The 12,666-nt window shown below is 51.5% G+C and overlaps 1 protein-coding gene across 3 annotated transcripts in view; it reads right to left on the bottom strand.

Annotated features, from left to right (window-relative positions):
* The window catches only part of LOC146801785 (E3 ubiquitin-protein ligase TTC3-like), a 1,762,960-nt gene that overhangs the window by 283,089 nt on the left and 1,467,205 nt on the right, over positions 1-12,666 (bottom strand). For all 3 annotated transcript variants that reach the window (XM_085621278.1, XM_085621277.1, XM_085621276.1), the window contains exon 40: positions 1,218-1,305. In XM_085621278.1, coding sequence (XP_085477404.1) covers positions 1,218-1,305 — 88 coding nt within the window. The remainder of the gene's footprint in view (positions 1-1,217; positions 1,306-12,666) is intronic.

The following is a 12,666-nucleotide window of genomic DNA, read 5'->3' on the forward strand; positions in this document are numbered from 1 at the left end:
TGACAGCTGAAGCTCCGAATCTGCGTTGGTTGGCATGAAAAAGAAAGGAACTTACACCAGCGGGAGATATATATATCCTGATGTCACATTCACATAGAAAAGGAGTGGCACGAGGTAGAACGACACCGCACGGTGCTACCTGTTGGCTCGTGAGGGAATTGCAACACAAATGTTTCTGATTCCAGTCTGACGCCTGGGGACATTCAAAAGGTAAGGAATAATGCGGTTAGAAGTCTCTATCAAAATTCTGAAAATGGAGTGAGTGGAGGCCACAACCTGTGGGTGTTGGGGAGCAGGTGTGGGAAACTCTGGGTGCACTTTTACATTCCCAGGAACCAGAATTGGATCCTCAGATGATGTTAGAGGCTGGAGTTCTGCCAAGAATGGAAGTGACATCGAGGCGAGGAAGATTGCCTCTTGCGGTTTTCCATTTTCTTGTGCAGGAGGGTGTATTAGTGCTCCCATTTTCAAGACTTATATGTAGTAGGAGCCGGAATGTCCCTGTCAAAGGCCTGCTTCATGAAAAGCTTTGCTTCCCTATTCTTGATTTCCTTCGAGTGCATGAGGATGTACTTCTCACAAGAAGCAGAGTTAGGATTATAACCCAAACACCAAGGGCAGATGCAAGAATCTAGATCAACAGCTGTTTGTCGCAAGAATGGAACTGCTTGAAGCCAGAGACCTTTGGCGGAGACATGGCCATAGCACACTGCCAAAAAAGAACAACTTGGAACAAATTTCTGCTGGAAAAAAAACAAATCAGCACCAAATCTATGGAAAAAAAGAACTGACGATAATACGTTAGGTCGTGCCTTGTATGGCGCTGCGACAGCCGAGACCGGTTTGTGTTTGAGAGCTATCACAAGAGTTTTCCACATCTAGTCTGGCATCAGGCGGAATTTACAATGTGAGAAACTAGGGAGTGAAAGCATCCATGGCATTCTGTTGACTTTCTTGTAGGAAAATGGTTCATAAAAGGGTTTCAGTAACTGTCATGGTGTAGAACTATATTCATGTTGTCTGGATCAGGAGATATGCAGGTGAGTTGGTGTATTAGTGCTACGTAACAATTTGTAAATAAAATTTAAAGAGTGTGATTGGTTGATCCAGGTAATATATTGTGAAACTACTGCATTAGATGAAGTAGTGAAAAGCAACTATAAGGGACATAATAGAAGAGAAACACTGTAGCTGACAAATTAGCTCAGTTAATTTACCTGAATATTTTGAATTTCAGTTTTAATGCTGGAAAGATAGTTGTTCCACGATATAATCCGTGATGCAGAGTGACCAGAAGCTGAGACACTAAAATAAAATAAATATATTCAAATGTGATAACCAGCCATATAAATGATTTCAAAAGATATCATAAAATACTTTGAAGCAAAAAAAAACTGAAAACAGATACAGCATGTGTAAAATAATTCCCTGTAATTTGTACCTTACTACAAATCTCAGTCTTATGAACTCAATGCATTCCTTCGTCAATATGAAGCAACATTTTCACTTGTACATCATCTTATTGTCACAATATCCTCAATGTTGATTTGCAACAGGATTTTGAAACCCTACTTGTGTTCACACATTGTCAATAAGGGTTCAATTTAGAGGTGAAAATTAAACAATGTCTTAATGCAGGGCAAGGAGAGTTTGTAGCAGTTGGCAAACCATTGTGGAAGTGGCGTAGTGGACAACAGTAATTCCCAATGCTGCCCTCCAAAGAGCTGCTCAAAGCAGAAAGAATACTGCACCTCAAGCTCTTCAGCATTGGTATGGAAATGATAAATGGCGCCACCCTAAGTTATAAATTACCCTACAATAACTGAATTAAGAACATTATCAAATGTGCATTGTATGAATGAGCATAGAGTGTGTGAGGGGTATGTCAATAGCAGAAGTGTACTTGATGAACACAAACCACCATCGTAAATACACTCACTGTTCCCCAAAGTGAATCCATTTATCGTGCTGGATACTATGACAGCATGGTGTTCTGTGAAGAAGAAGATTGTTTATGCCTAGAGCAGCTAAGTGGGAAGCTGAGTTGGCTCTGGGTGTGGGGTTGCTGACGGTGGGACAACAAATTACTGTGCCTGGGGCTCGGGCAACAGAGAATGGAGACATTCTGAGATTTCAGGTGCCCCAAGCAGATGACCGTGAACTGGGGTAATAAAAAGTACAGTTGTGAGAGATGCATTAAAAATTAAAAGTGGCAGCTGAGGGAGTTGTAGACACTATAGAGCAAGTAGCGTAAATGATGCAAAATTTATAGTGCTTGATTAAAGGAGATTTCTGGGAGAACATGTAAATAAAGTTGTTAATGGAAGCTTAAACTACAGGGTTGACTGTTTTTAACTAGTGAACCTATTCCACTGAGCACGGACATTATTAATGTAATTTTTGCTGCAACAAGGCTCTCAAGGTCCTTGAGAAGCAATGACACATCAGGCTGGGCCTGCAAGGAGAAGCTTCATTGCTGATGCAGCATTGTAGGAGAGCAGGATCTGCTTTCATGGTTACCCCTGCTTTTTACTGGTGTCAGTATGCTTTTTTGACTAGTTTGACTGGGATCCTGCTAATCAGGACCCCAGTCACTGTGCTTCCTCTTTACATTTGACTTGGTAAGTACTTCTGTACCTCCACAATTGGCTACTGGTGTACCCCTGTATGTCCCTAATATATAGTACTAAGGTACACAGGGCATAGGTAAACCAGGGGTCTCCCGTGGGCTACTATGCCACCAATGAGAGACCACTCAAACTGTGACTACAGGCCTGCCACTGCAGCCTGTGTAAGCTGGTGCTAGCACCACTAACGAAAGATATAAGCTTTCATATATCTAAGGTCACTACCATTAAAACCTGTAAATAACCTCTTAGGTAGGCCTTTCAATCCTGAAGGCAGGGTGCTGGGTTACAAGTGTGAAGGTGACCCTGCAAGAGCAGGACACCTCCTACAAACCTCAGAGTTGATTCTTCAGGCTTCGTAAATGAAGTCAGCCATTTTGATACATATAATGGCCATGCTTCATTATGCAATGGCTAACTATATAGCTGCTGTGTTGAACTGGGCATGTTTGGTTACATGTTGGAATCATACCACAATACCTTTACAGGTGTTAGAGGTATGATTCCATGCACTGCGAGCTCCTCCAGGAAGCCCCCAATACTGCAGGTAACAGCCTTCCAGGGTCTATCAGCAAGATAGTGCTGTTGCCAACACGGTTTTGCCCTACTGCTGCTGAGCTCGAGCAGGGGAAGGTAAAACAATAGGTCCCTGTCACAGGGAGGTGTGACCACCTCTAAGACAGGACTTAGTGTATTGGGGTGGGGGCGCTTGCCAGCGCCACCTGACTGCTTTGAAGGGCACATTTGATGCCCTTCTTACATATCGAGTTAGAACCAGTTCTGGGACTCTGGCACGAATATGGACAACGGACATGGGAGTATCCTCCCCTATGTCCAGCCCCTCCTCTGGGAGGGACTCCGGAGTCGTCCTAACCCCTTTCTTAGGGGAAAAAAAGGGCTTACCTGTGGGTGGATTCTCAGATTCGTAATGGGACAAGGCTCAAGCCTGAAACCACATTACTCTTCGACCGTCTGGACACTTGGACTTCGCCTGGAACCGAGACTGCATCAAGGAAGACTCCTGTTGCTCCTGGTCTTGCTGCTCTGCAAGTCGTCTTCATCGCCTGTGTCTGTGCTTCTTCCAGGATCTTCAACAGACCTGTGGGCATGAAGGACACCCAAAGTAATCTCCCTTGGAGTGTAGGAGTCACTTCCCAGCATCTGCAGACACGGCAACGAAGCTGGCTGGTCTGCTGCTCCTGACTTCGAAAGGCTCAGCAACACAGGTGGTGCTCCTGCAACTCCCTCAAGGTATACCCTGTCCTCTCTGCAAGTTTGAGACCAGTATCCCTCGTCGAAACCGATGGGACTGAACCCCTGTGCACTGCGTCGACCAGCCGTTGTTCAGGCTTATTGGCTCTGCACTCCAGAGAGCTTTGGGTTACAAGAAACTCCAGCGTCTCTTCCTGCCAAGATCTTTGTCCTCATTGCATCCTCTACACCATGGGCCTTCATCGTGGGTGAGCTGCTCGAGGTCCTCTTGCGAATCCTGTGGCTGCAGCCTGTGGGTCCTCCTGTTTCATTGGGCTCCCCAGCTTGCTCGGGGCCTGCTCTGACTCTCCTGCACTTGATGAGTCCCTTGGTCTTTGCTGGTCCAAACGTAGCTCATTCATTGTTTTGCACATCTCTTGCTGCTGCCAAGGCTTGCTGGTGCTCCCACCAGACAGCGAACCCCTGGTTCTCGACTGGAACAGCTTGTGAACGGCTCCTGGTCTTCCTCAACATTGCCTGGTCCTCACAGCTGCAGTGACAAGGTCATCGTAATCACTCCTGTATCTTCCATCATCGGTGGGCATCGCTCTTCCGTGCCTCCTGGTCACCTCCTAATGTAATACACTCTGTCCCCTCTGCTTTCAGTTTCTTCTCTTAAAGAATCCACCCTTGGATTCCACTAGAATCGTGCACAGACTTCGCTAGCTGCATCTTTACTGAAGTCCTACATTGTGATCTCTGGCGGTTTCCAACGTCACTTTACACCTATGCACCCGGCTTCCCGGGTGTAGGTATCCTGGTTCCTGGGGTATCAGTGGATGGGGTGACTTTTCAACCTTCTCTCTTCCATGGGGTTTATTCAGGGTCCACTGGGAAGTGTCCTTCTTCAAAACTGCAATCGCAACTTTCCCGTGGACGTCTATCGAGTACACAGCTGCGTTTTCACTCTGTACACAGCCTCCGTGGGGTTCCTGGGTACTTACCTTGGGTGGTTTCTTGTGTCCCCAGCTCTTCTGAGTCCCCTGGTCCAAGTCCTGACTTTGGTTGCAGTTAACATTCCACTTTCTTAGTATATGGTTTGGTCTACCCCCGGAGACCACTGTGTATTGTGCTTACTTACCTCTTGCAATTGAAGTATTTTTGTGTATTTGTGTTGATCTCTCCGGGTAGGAGATATACCACTGTGTTAATGAGTGTTGTGTAATAAATAGACATTTTTATAACTAGACTGTGTGGTTCTTTTTCATTTAACCTACACTACATGATTAGATCTAGTAAAACAAGCTGCTTAACACTCCTTCTGGGCTGCTCTCCACAGCTACAACCTAAAGAGCTTTCTAAGGTTGTCTAAGACCGCTACCACCACAATAAGGGGTGTCTGGATTAGTGCAAGGTGCTTCTCTTAAATAAGTGTGCACCATATACTAAGCCAGCCTCCTACAAGCATCCTTCTTGATGTCATAGTCACCCTGTGAACCTGTAGTCTTGTGTCTTCCAGACAAACGTCTAACTCCACCCCAGCAAGCTAGAACTAAGCATATTGGGGTGAATAAAGCAGAAAAGAATATAAGGATGGGTACTGGTGGAAAATATAAACTGAAAAAATGAAGGAAACTGTGCTAATGAAAATGCTTAATGAGTACAGTATGAGGCATTGGACTCTGTAAATGTCTACCCTAGACAATCCAGCCACCATTACGATGACTAAATTCCCATATCCATCTAGCATTACCAGTGCAGTATGGAATCAAGTTTAAACAAATGTTTACAAATTACAAAAAAGGACAATATAGAAAACTGAATGTCAAAAATCACTAAATAACCCATGATATAGCTTAAGCCTTACCTCCTCTGCAACATCTTTGAAAGGATGATGGCGTTTGACGTTTCTTGAGAACTAGGCTTCTTAAACATCTCTACAGGGTAACACAACAAAGTAATTGCCTACTTCCATTCTCAGAACCCATCTTCCCCATCCAGTCAATTGTTGACTCTATTGTTGCTTGTGACCCTGTGCAGCAGTCCGCTGCCTTTTGGATAGGTTTGTGCTAAAGGAAAAACCTTTGATAACACTTTCTGGTGGATACTGAATCTACATATAGATTTCTCACCTTTTAAATATACCAGTACCCTGTCGATAGCTCTCCCATACCGGTAGGGGTGACCCGCTTCACCTTGGAACTGCACGTGGCTCCTTGTGATATCACAAAATCTATAAAGCGCACCCGTTGGTGTGCTGTGCTGACGTTAACTCCCTATTATCAGCGCTATTAACGCGATCTGGAACTCTTCACATCTCCTCCCAGAACAGTTATTACTCAAAGTTTTCTCTTTTTTTATAATCAATAGGTGCATTTTTTCTCCATCGTGTCCGAAACTGCAAAGACTGCAACAATAAGTCTATGGTGCTTTGGATATGACCACAAAGTCAAAGCCTGCAATTCCTAACAGCAAATGCATCCAAATGCGCTCCAAGAATGTGAAGTAAAAGGACGTAAGGATGTTTCAGAGTGCAATAGAATTAACCTTGTTGGATAAATGACTTGAGCTAAAATCACTCATGCATTTAAGATGTCATTTTCAGGCTGCTAAATACCCGAGGGAATACCAAGTCAATGTTGGGAGAAACAAGTTAAGAGTTAAGTTGTAAACAGGGTACTAAAAACAGTTGCAATGGCTTCTAGACAACATTGATAGGTTTATTTCAATCTCATTTTTTTTTTTAACAGACTTTTATTGAACTTCACAGAATAACACAATCGAACCTTCTGCCCGCTTCCGGGCTACCCAGATGAACCAGGATGTAGGAAAGCGACCAGCCCGCCATTCGGAGCACAACAGCATATCTCTCTCCACATAAGGCGTCTGTTCAATAATGCAGTCCGTCCACAAGTGTGGTCCATTAGAACAAGTTACTAACCTTCGGTAACGATGTATCTGTAAGAAACATTAGTTAGTTAGATTCCTCACCTTAGAATATCCCCAGGCGTCAGACCGGATCCGGAAGATTTTTCGTCAGCAATACCCCTTGCGCGTCGCTAGGCGTCGTCTGCGGCTCCGCGTCCGTCGTCGGCGTCGTGCGCCGGGATGACGTCGTCGGAGTACTTAGACGCCGCCCTCGCGCGCTGACGTCAGTTCTTGTACATAGCCTTCCGCGCCAGGAACGCAGAGCCATGCAAAGACCGACACTGGTGCCAAAAATAAAATCTAGGGGCCTGAAAGGATAACCTTAACCCTAGATGTCAGTTCGCAGAACGGGGAGGATGGGAGGGTCGGTGAGGAATCTAACTAACTAATGTTTCTTACAGATACATCGTTACCGAAGGTTAGTAACTTGTTCATCTGAAAGAAACACGTTAGTTAGATTCCTCACCTTAGAATAGATACCCAAGCAATACCATCCCCGGTGGTGGGTCTGCGAACCAAGATCACACCAGAAAGTCCTGGAGGAGAGAACGGCCAAAGAAGCCATCCCTCCGGACTTGGCTGTCAAGGCAATAATGCCTGGCAAACGTGTGTAGCGAAGCCCACGTCGCCGCCTGACAGATGTCCTGCAAAGGGACTCCCCGTCCCAAGGCAGTAGTAGCCGCCGTGGCCCGAGTAGAATGGGCGCGCAGCCCAACAGGAGGGTCCTTTTTAGCCAAGGAATAGCAGATTTTTATACACAAAACGACCCACCGAGAGATGGTTCGTTTGTGCACAGCTTTCCCCTTCTTAGCGCCCACGTACCCAACAAAAAGCTGGTCGTCCACCCGGAACTGTTTTGTGCGGTCCAGATAAAAGGAGAGCGCACGTTTTGGGTCCAGACGGTAAAGCCTCTCTTCCTCTTTGGAAGGATGCGGAGGCGGAAAGAAGGTGGGCAAGGTGACAGACTGCCCAAGGTGAAATGGAGTCACCACTTTAGGAAGAAAGGAAGGACGAGGCCGAAGGACAACCTTGTCCGGATGAACAGATAGAAAAGGAGGCTTTGAAGATAAAGCCTGGAGCTCACTCACCCGTCTAGCCGAGGTGATGGCTACCAGAAAAGCAGTCTTTAGAGTTAGAAGATGAAGAGGGCAATTGTGAAGAGGCTCGAAGGGAGCGCACATCAGGAATGTCAAAACCAGATTCAAGTCCCACTGAGGCATTACAAAAGGGACAGGAGGGAACGTGTGTGTAATGCCTTTGAGAAAGCGTGTAACCACAGGGGACTTGAAAAGAGAAGGCTGATCAGGAAGCCGCAAGAAGGCGGAGATGGCAGCAAGATAACCTTTCAGGGTGCCCAGGGCAGAGCCCTGCCGGGCCAGAGAAAGAAGGAAGAGGAGAACCTCAGAAAGAGGGGCGGAAAGGGGATCCACAGCCTTTGCTGTGCACCATGCCACAAATTTGTTCCACCGGCAGGCGTATACCGACTTTGTGGAGGGACGCCTGGCTGCCAGAATGATATCACAGACTTCAGGAGGCAAGTCAAATGGCATCAACTGCCGCCGCTCAATCTCCACGCATGGAGGTGGAGGCTGGACAGGTTCGGGTGGAGGACCGTCCCCTGCTGCTGCGACAGAAGATCCTCCCGAAGGGGCAGACGTATCGGGGGATCGGTCAACAGACTGAGTAGCTCGGGATACCAGTATCTTCGTGCCCAATCCGGAGCCACCAAGATGACTTGGGCCCGGTCGCGCCTGATCTTCTTCAGCACTCTGGGCAGAAGTGGTATAGGCGGAAAGGCGTACAACAGACCGCAACTCCACTCGTGACGAAAAGCGTCGCCGAGCGAGTGCCGCCTTGGAAATTCCAACGCGCAGAACTGCTGACATTGCGCGTTCTCTTCGGTGGCGAATAGATCTAACCAAGGCTCTCCCCACTGCTGAAAGAGGCCTTGCACCACTTCGGAGTTCAGACGCCATTCGTGATCCATCATGCACCGGCGGCTGAGTTCGTCTGCTCTGGCGTTCAGAGAGCCCGCCAGATGTTGAACCACCAGGGTGACGCCCTGGTGTTCCAGCCATGTCCAGAGGCGCAGAGCCTCCTGACAAAGGGTCCACGACCCCACCCCGCCCTGTTTGTTGCAGTACCACATGGCGGTGGTGTTGTCCGTGAACACCTGCACGACACTTCCCCTGACAGAGGGAAGGAAGGCTTTCAGCGCAAGCCGGATCGCTCTCAACTCCAACAGGTTGATGTGGAGACGAGACTCCGCCGGAGACCAGAGGCCTCTGATCTCCGCCTCTCCCATATGGCCACCCCATCCCAGGAGGGACGCATCCGTCACTACGACATGCTCCGGTTGGGGAAGGGAGAGGCTCTTGCCCTTGACCCACTCGCGGTCCGTGAGCCACCACTGCAACTGCTGTGCAGTACCCTCCGAGATCAAGACATGGTCGGACAGGTTGCCGTGATGCTGGGCCCACTGAAACTTCAGGTCCCACTGCAGAGCCCGCATGCGCCGCCTGGCGTGATGCACTAGTAGGATGCAGGAGGCCATCAGCCCCAGAAGCCGCAACACTAGCCTGACCGAAACCCGGGATAGAGGCCGAAAGATGGGAATCAGGGCCTGTATATCCCGGACCCGCTGTTCCGGTGGATGGACCCGGAACTGCGCCGAATCGAGAACCGCTCCGATGAAGAGGAGCTTCTGAGAGGGACTCAAGTGTGACTTCGGCACGTTGATGGAAAACCCCAGCAAATGCAGGAGATCCGCCGTAGTCTGGAGGTGGGAGACGACTGCCTGGGGCGAGCCCGCCTTCAACAACCAGTCGTCGAGATAGGGGAAGACTGGGACCCCTGATCTGCGCAGATGAGCTGCGACCACCGCCATCACTTTCGTGAACACCCGAGGGGCACTGGTGAGGCCGAAGGGGAGCACGGTAAACTGAAAGTGCTCTTGGCCCACCGTGAACCGCAGGTAACGCCGGTGGGCCGGCAGGACGGGGATATGGAAATATGCGTCCTGCAAGTCCAACGCTACCATCCAGTCTCCAGGGTCTAGGGCAGCTAAAACCTGAGCCAACGTTAGCATCTTGAACCTTTCCTTTCGGAGGAAGGCATTGACGTTCCGGAGGTCCAAGATAGGGCGCAGGCCCCCCTTGCCCTTCTTGGGAACCAGAAAGTAGTGGGAATAACAACCACGACCTACTTCTGGACTCGGAACGCGCTCGACGGCCCCCTTGGCCAAGAGAGCCGAAACTTCCTCGCGGAGAAGATCCAAATGATCCCCCGAGATACGGTGGTGCTGCGGTGGCATGGCTGGAGGGGTCGTCTCGAAGGGGAGGGAGTAGCCCCTTCGGACGATTTGCAGCACCCACCTGTCCGATGTTATGGACCGCCAGTGGAGCAGGTGATGGCGAACTCTGCCGCCCACTGGCGTGGTATGGGCCTGAAAGCTCGGACTAGGAAGGCTTTGAGGCGGATGCTGCCGGGGTGGATGTGGGCTGACCAAGTCGGCCTCCATTTCCGCCACGGCGGAAGCCACGTCCGCGCGCAGGTTGGTTCTGCGGCTGGTGGCTTTGCGGACGTGAGGAGGCGCCCCTTCCTTGGCCACGAAAGGGGCGAAAAGCGGAGGTGTGCGCCCGCGGAGCCGAGAGGCCCAAGGACTTGGCCGTAGCCCGGGAGTCCTTAAAGCGGTTCAGCGCACTGTCCGCCTTCTCACCAAACAGGCGAGTGCCATCAAAGGGCATGTCCATGAGGGTGTTCTGGACATCCCCGGAAAATGACGTGGACCGCATCTAGGCGTGGCGGCGGAGCGCCACCGTGGTGGAAATCGCCCGACCTAGCGAGTCCGTGGTGTCAAGCCCACATCTTATGGCGTGCCGTGCTGCATCCCTCCCATCGGCCAAAGCCTGGGTAAGACGCGTCCGGACCTCCTCCGGACACAGGGGCAGCACGTCCTCCACCGTATCCCACAGGGAATGGGAATAACGGTCCAAGAGACAGGCGGTATTTAAGGACCGCAGGCCCAAACTAAGGGACGAGAACAGTTTCTTGCCAAACTGCTCGAGTCTCTTGGAATCCCGGTCCGGCGGAGCGGTCGGGAAGGAGGATTGGGAAGTAGAGGCCTGGATAACCAGACTCTCGGGGGTGGGGTGTTGGGACAGGAAACTGGGGTCGCCCGGAGCAGGGCGGTGGCGCCTGGCAACGTTCCTATCCACAGGAGGAACTGTGGAGGGCTTGGACCAGGTGCCCTGCAGAACGTCAGTGAGGGCCTCGTTGAACGGCAGCAGAGGCTCAGTGGAGCTTGCTGAGGTTTGAAGCACCTCAGTGAGGATGTTGGTCCTCACAGCCACGGCAGGCAACTCGAGCCCAAGGGCCTCAGCCGCCTTGCGCAGCACCACAGAAAATGCTGCACCCTCCTCCGAAGCCACGGTCGGAGGAGAAGTGAATCCAGCATCTGGCGAGGTGTCCAGCCCGCTGGCCTCCCCCAGTTCATCTGCCCAGTCCTGAGAAAGCTGTGACTGAACAGCCAGAGGGTCCTCGAACCCCTCCCAGTCGCCCCCTTCTTCCGATTCCTGATAAACAGGAGGAATGATCGGAACCGGACTGTAGAGATGGTAGGACTCTAGCGGCGTCGGATGCGGCGTCGGCGGACGCCGTGCCGGCGTCGGGTCCGGATGAGGGCTAAACTGGGGCGTCGGCGTCACAGGCGTCGGCGTCGGTGACGGCGTCGGTGGTTCAGGCGTCGGCGCCGGTGGAGGAGTGACAAGGTCAACCGGCGTCGACTGGGGCCCAGGCATGGGCCCCGCGGGGACCTGCGGCGTCGAGACCGGAGTCGTCGACGGCGCCGGGGCCGGAGCCGCCGGCACGCGAGGTCGCCCAGTCGAGTCCGCGGGGCCCGAAGGCGCGCCAGCGGGCGTCGACGGCGGGGCCAGGCTCCTCATGGCCGAGAGGAAGGCACTGATCTCCGCCGGCGCCGCGTCAGCCCCAGGGACCGGAAGGTATGGGGGCGGACGCGGCACCTGCGGCTCCGCCGGAGCCGCGGGGGTGGAACCACTTGGACCCTCGGCCGAGTCGCGCGACCGTCGAGGGGAGTCCGAAGAGCGATGTCGCCGCTTGGACTTCTTAGAGTGTTTGGACTTACCCGACGACTTGGAGCCCGACGATCGATGGTGGCGTCGGCTAGGGCTCCGCGAGCGATCCTTGGACCTCCTCCTGGACCGGGATCGCGCACGACGCGGAGCCGAGTGGCGAAGCTCGAGAAGCTTGCGGGACCGCTCCCGCCTAGCCTTCGAAGTCAGGGCCTGACAGTCGTTGCACGACTCCGCGTCGTGGTCGAGGCCTAAGCAGTAGAGGCACCGGCGGTGGTGATCGGTCACCGACATCAGTCGATGACAATCTTCGCAAGCCTTGAACCCAGGCATCCTACCGGCACCAGATGTCGACAGACAAGGATCAAAAATGATCAAAAAGATTTAGTCAAAAAAGACTAAAAGGGGTAGCTCTCCCGGATCTGCGCTTACTGGCGCGGAAAAAAGAAGAACTGACGTCAGCGCGCGAGGGCGGCGTCTAAGTACTCCGACGACGTCATCCCGGCGCACGACGCCGACGACGGACGCGGAGCCGCAGACGACGCCTAGCGACGCGCAAGGGGTATTGCTGACGAAAAATCTTCCGGATCCAGTCTGACGCCTGGGGATATTCTAAGGTGAGGAATCTAACTAACGTGTTTCTTTCAGATTCATAATGCAGTACAAACAAAAGGCCCCCACCCCTCTCCCCGGCAAATCTCCCCCAACAACGCCCCCCACCCCAGCCACCCCCCAAGCATGTCGCCAGTATCTAATGTAGTCAAGTGAACCCTGAAGCCTCCCACGCCGCCTGACGGATTCCCCTCCCACAGGGCACAGCGAGTATAACA

The sequence above is a fragment of the Triturus cristatus genome, chromosome 8 (genome assembly GCF_964204655.1).
Source record: "Triturus cristatus chromosome 8, aTriCri1.1, whole genome shotgun sequence".
Classification (NCBI taxonomy): domain Eukaryota; kingdom Metazoa; phylum Chordata; class Amphibia; order Caudata; family Salamandridae; genus Triturus; species Triturus cristatus.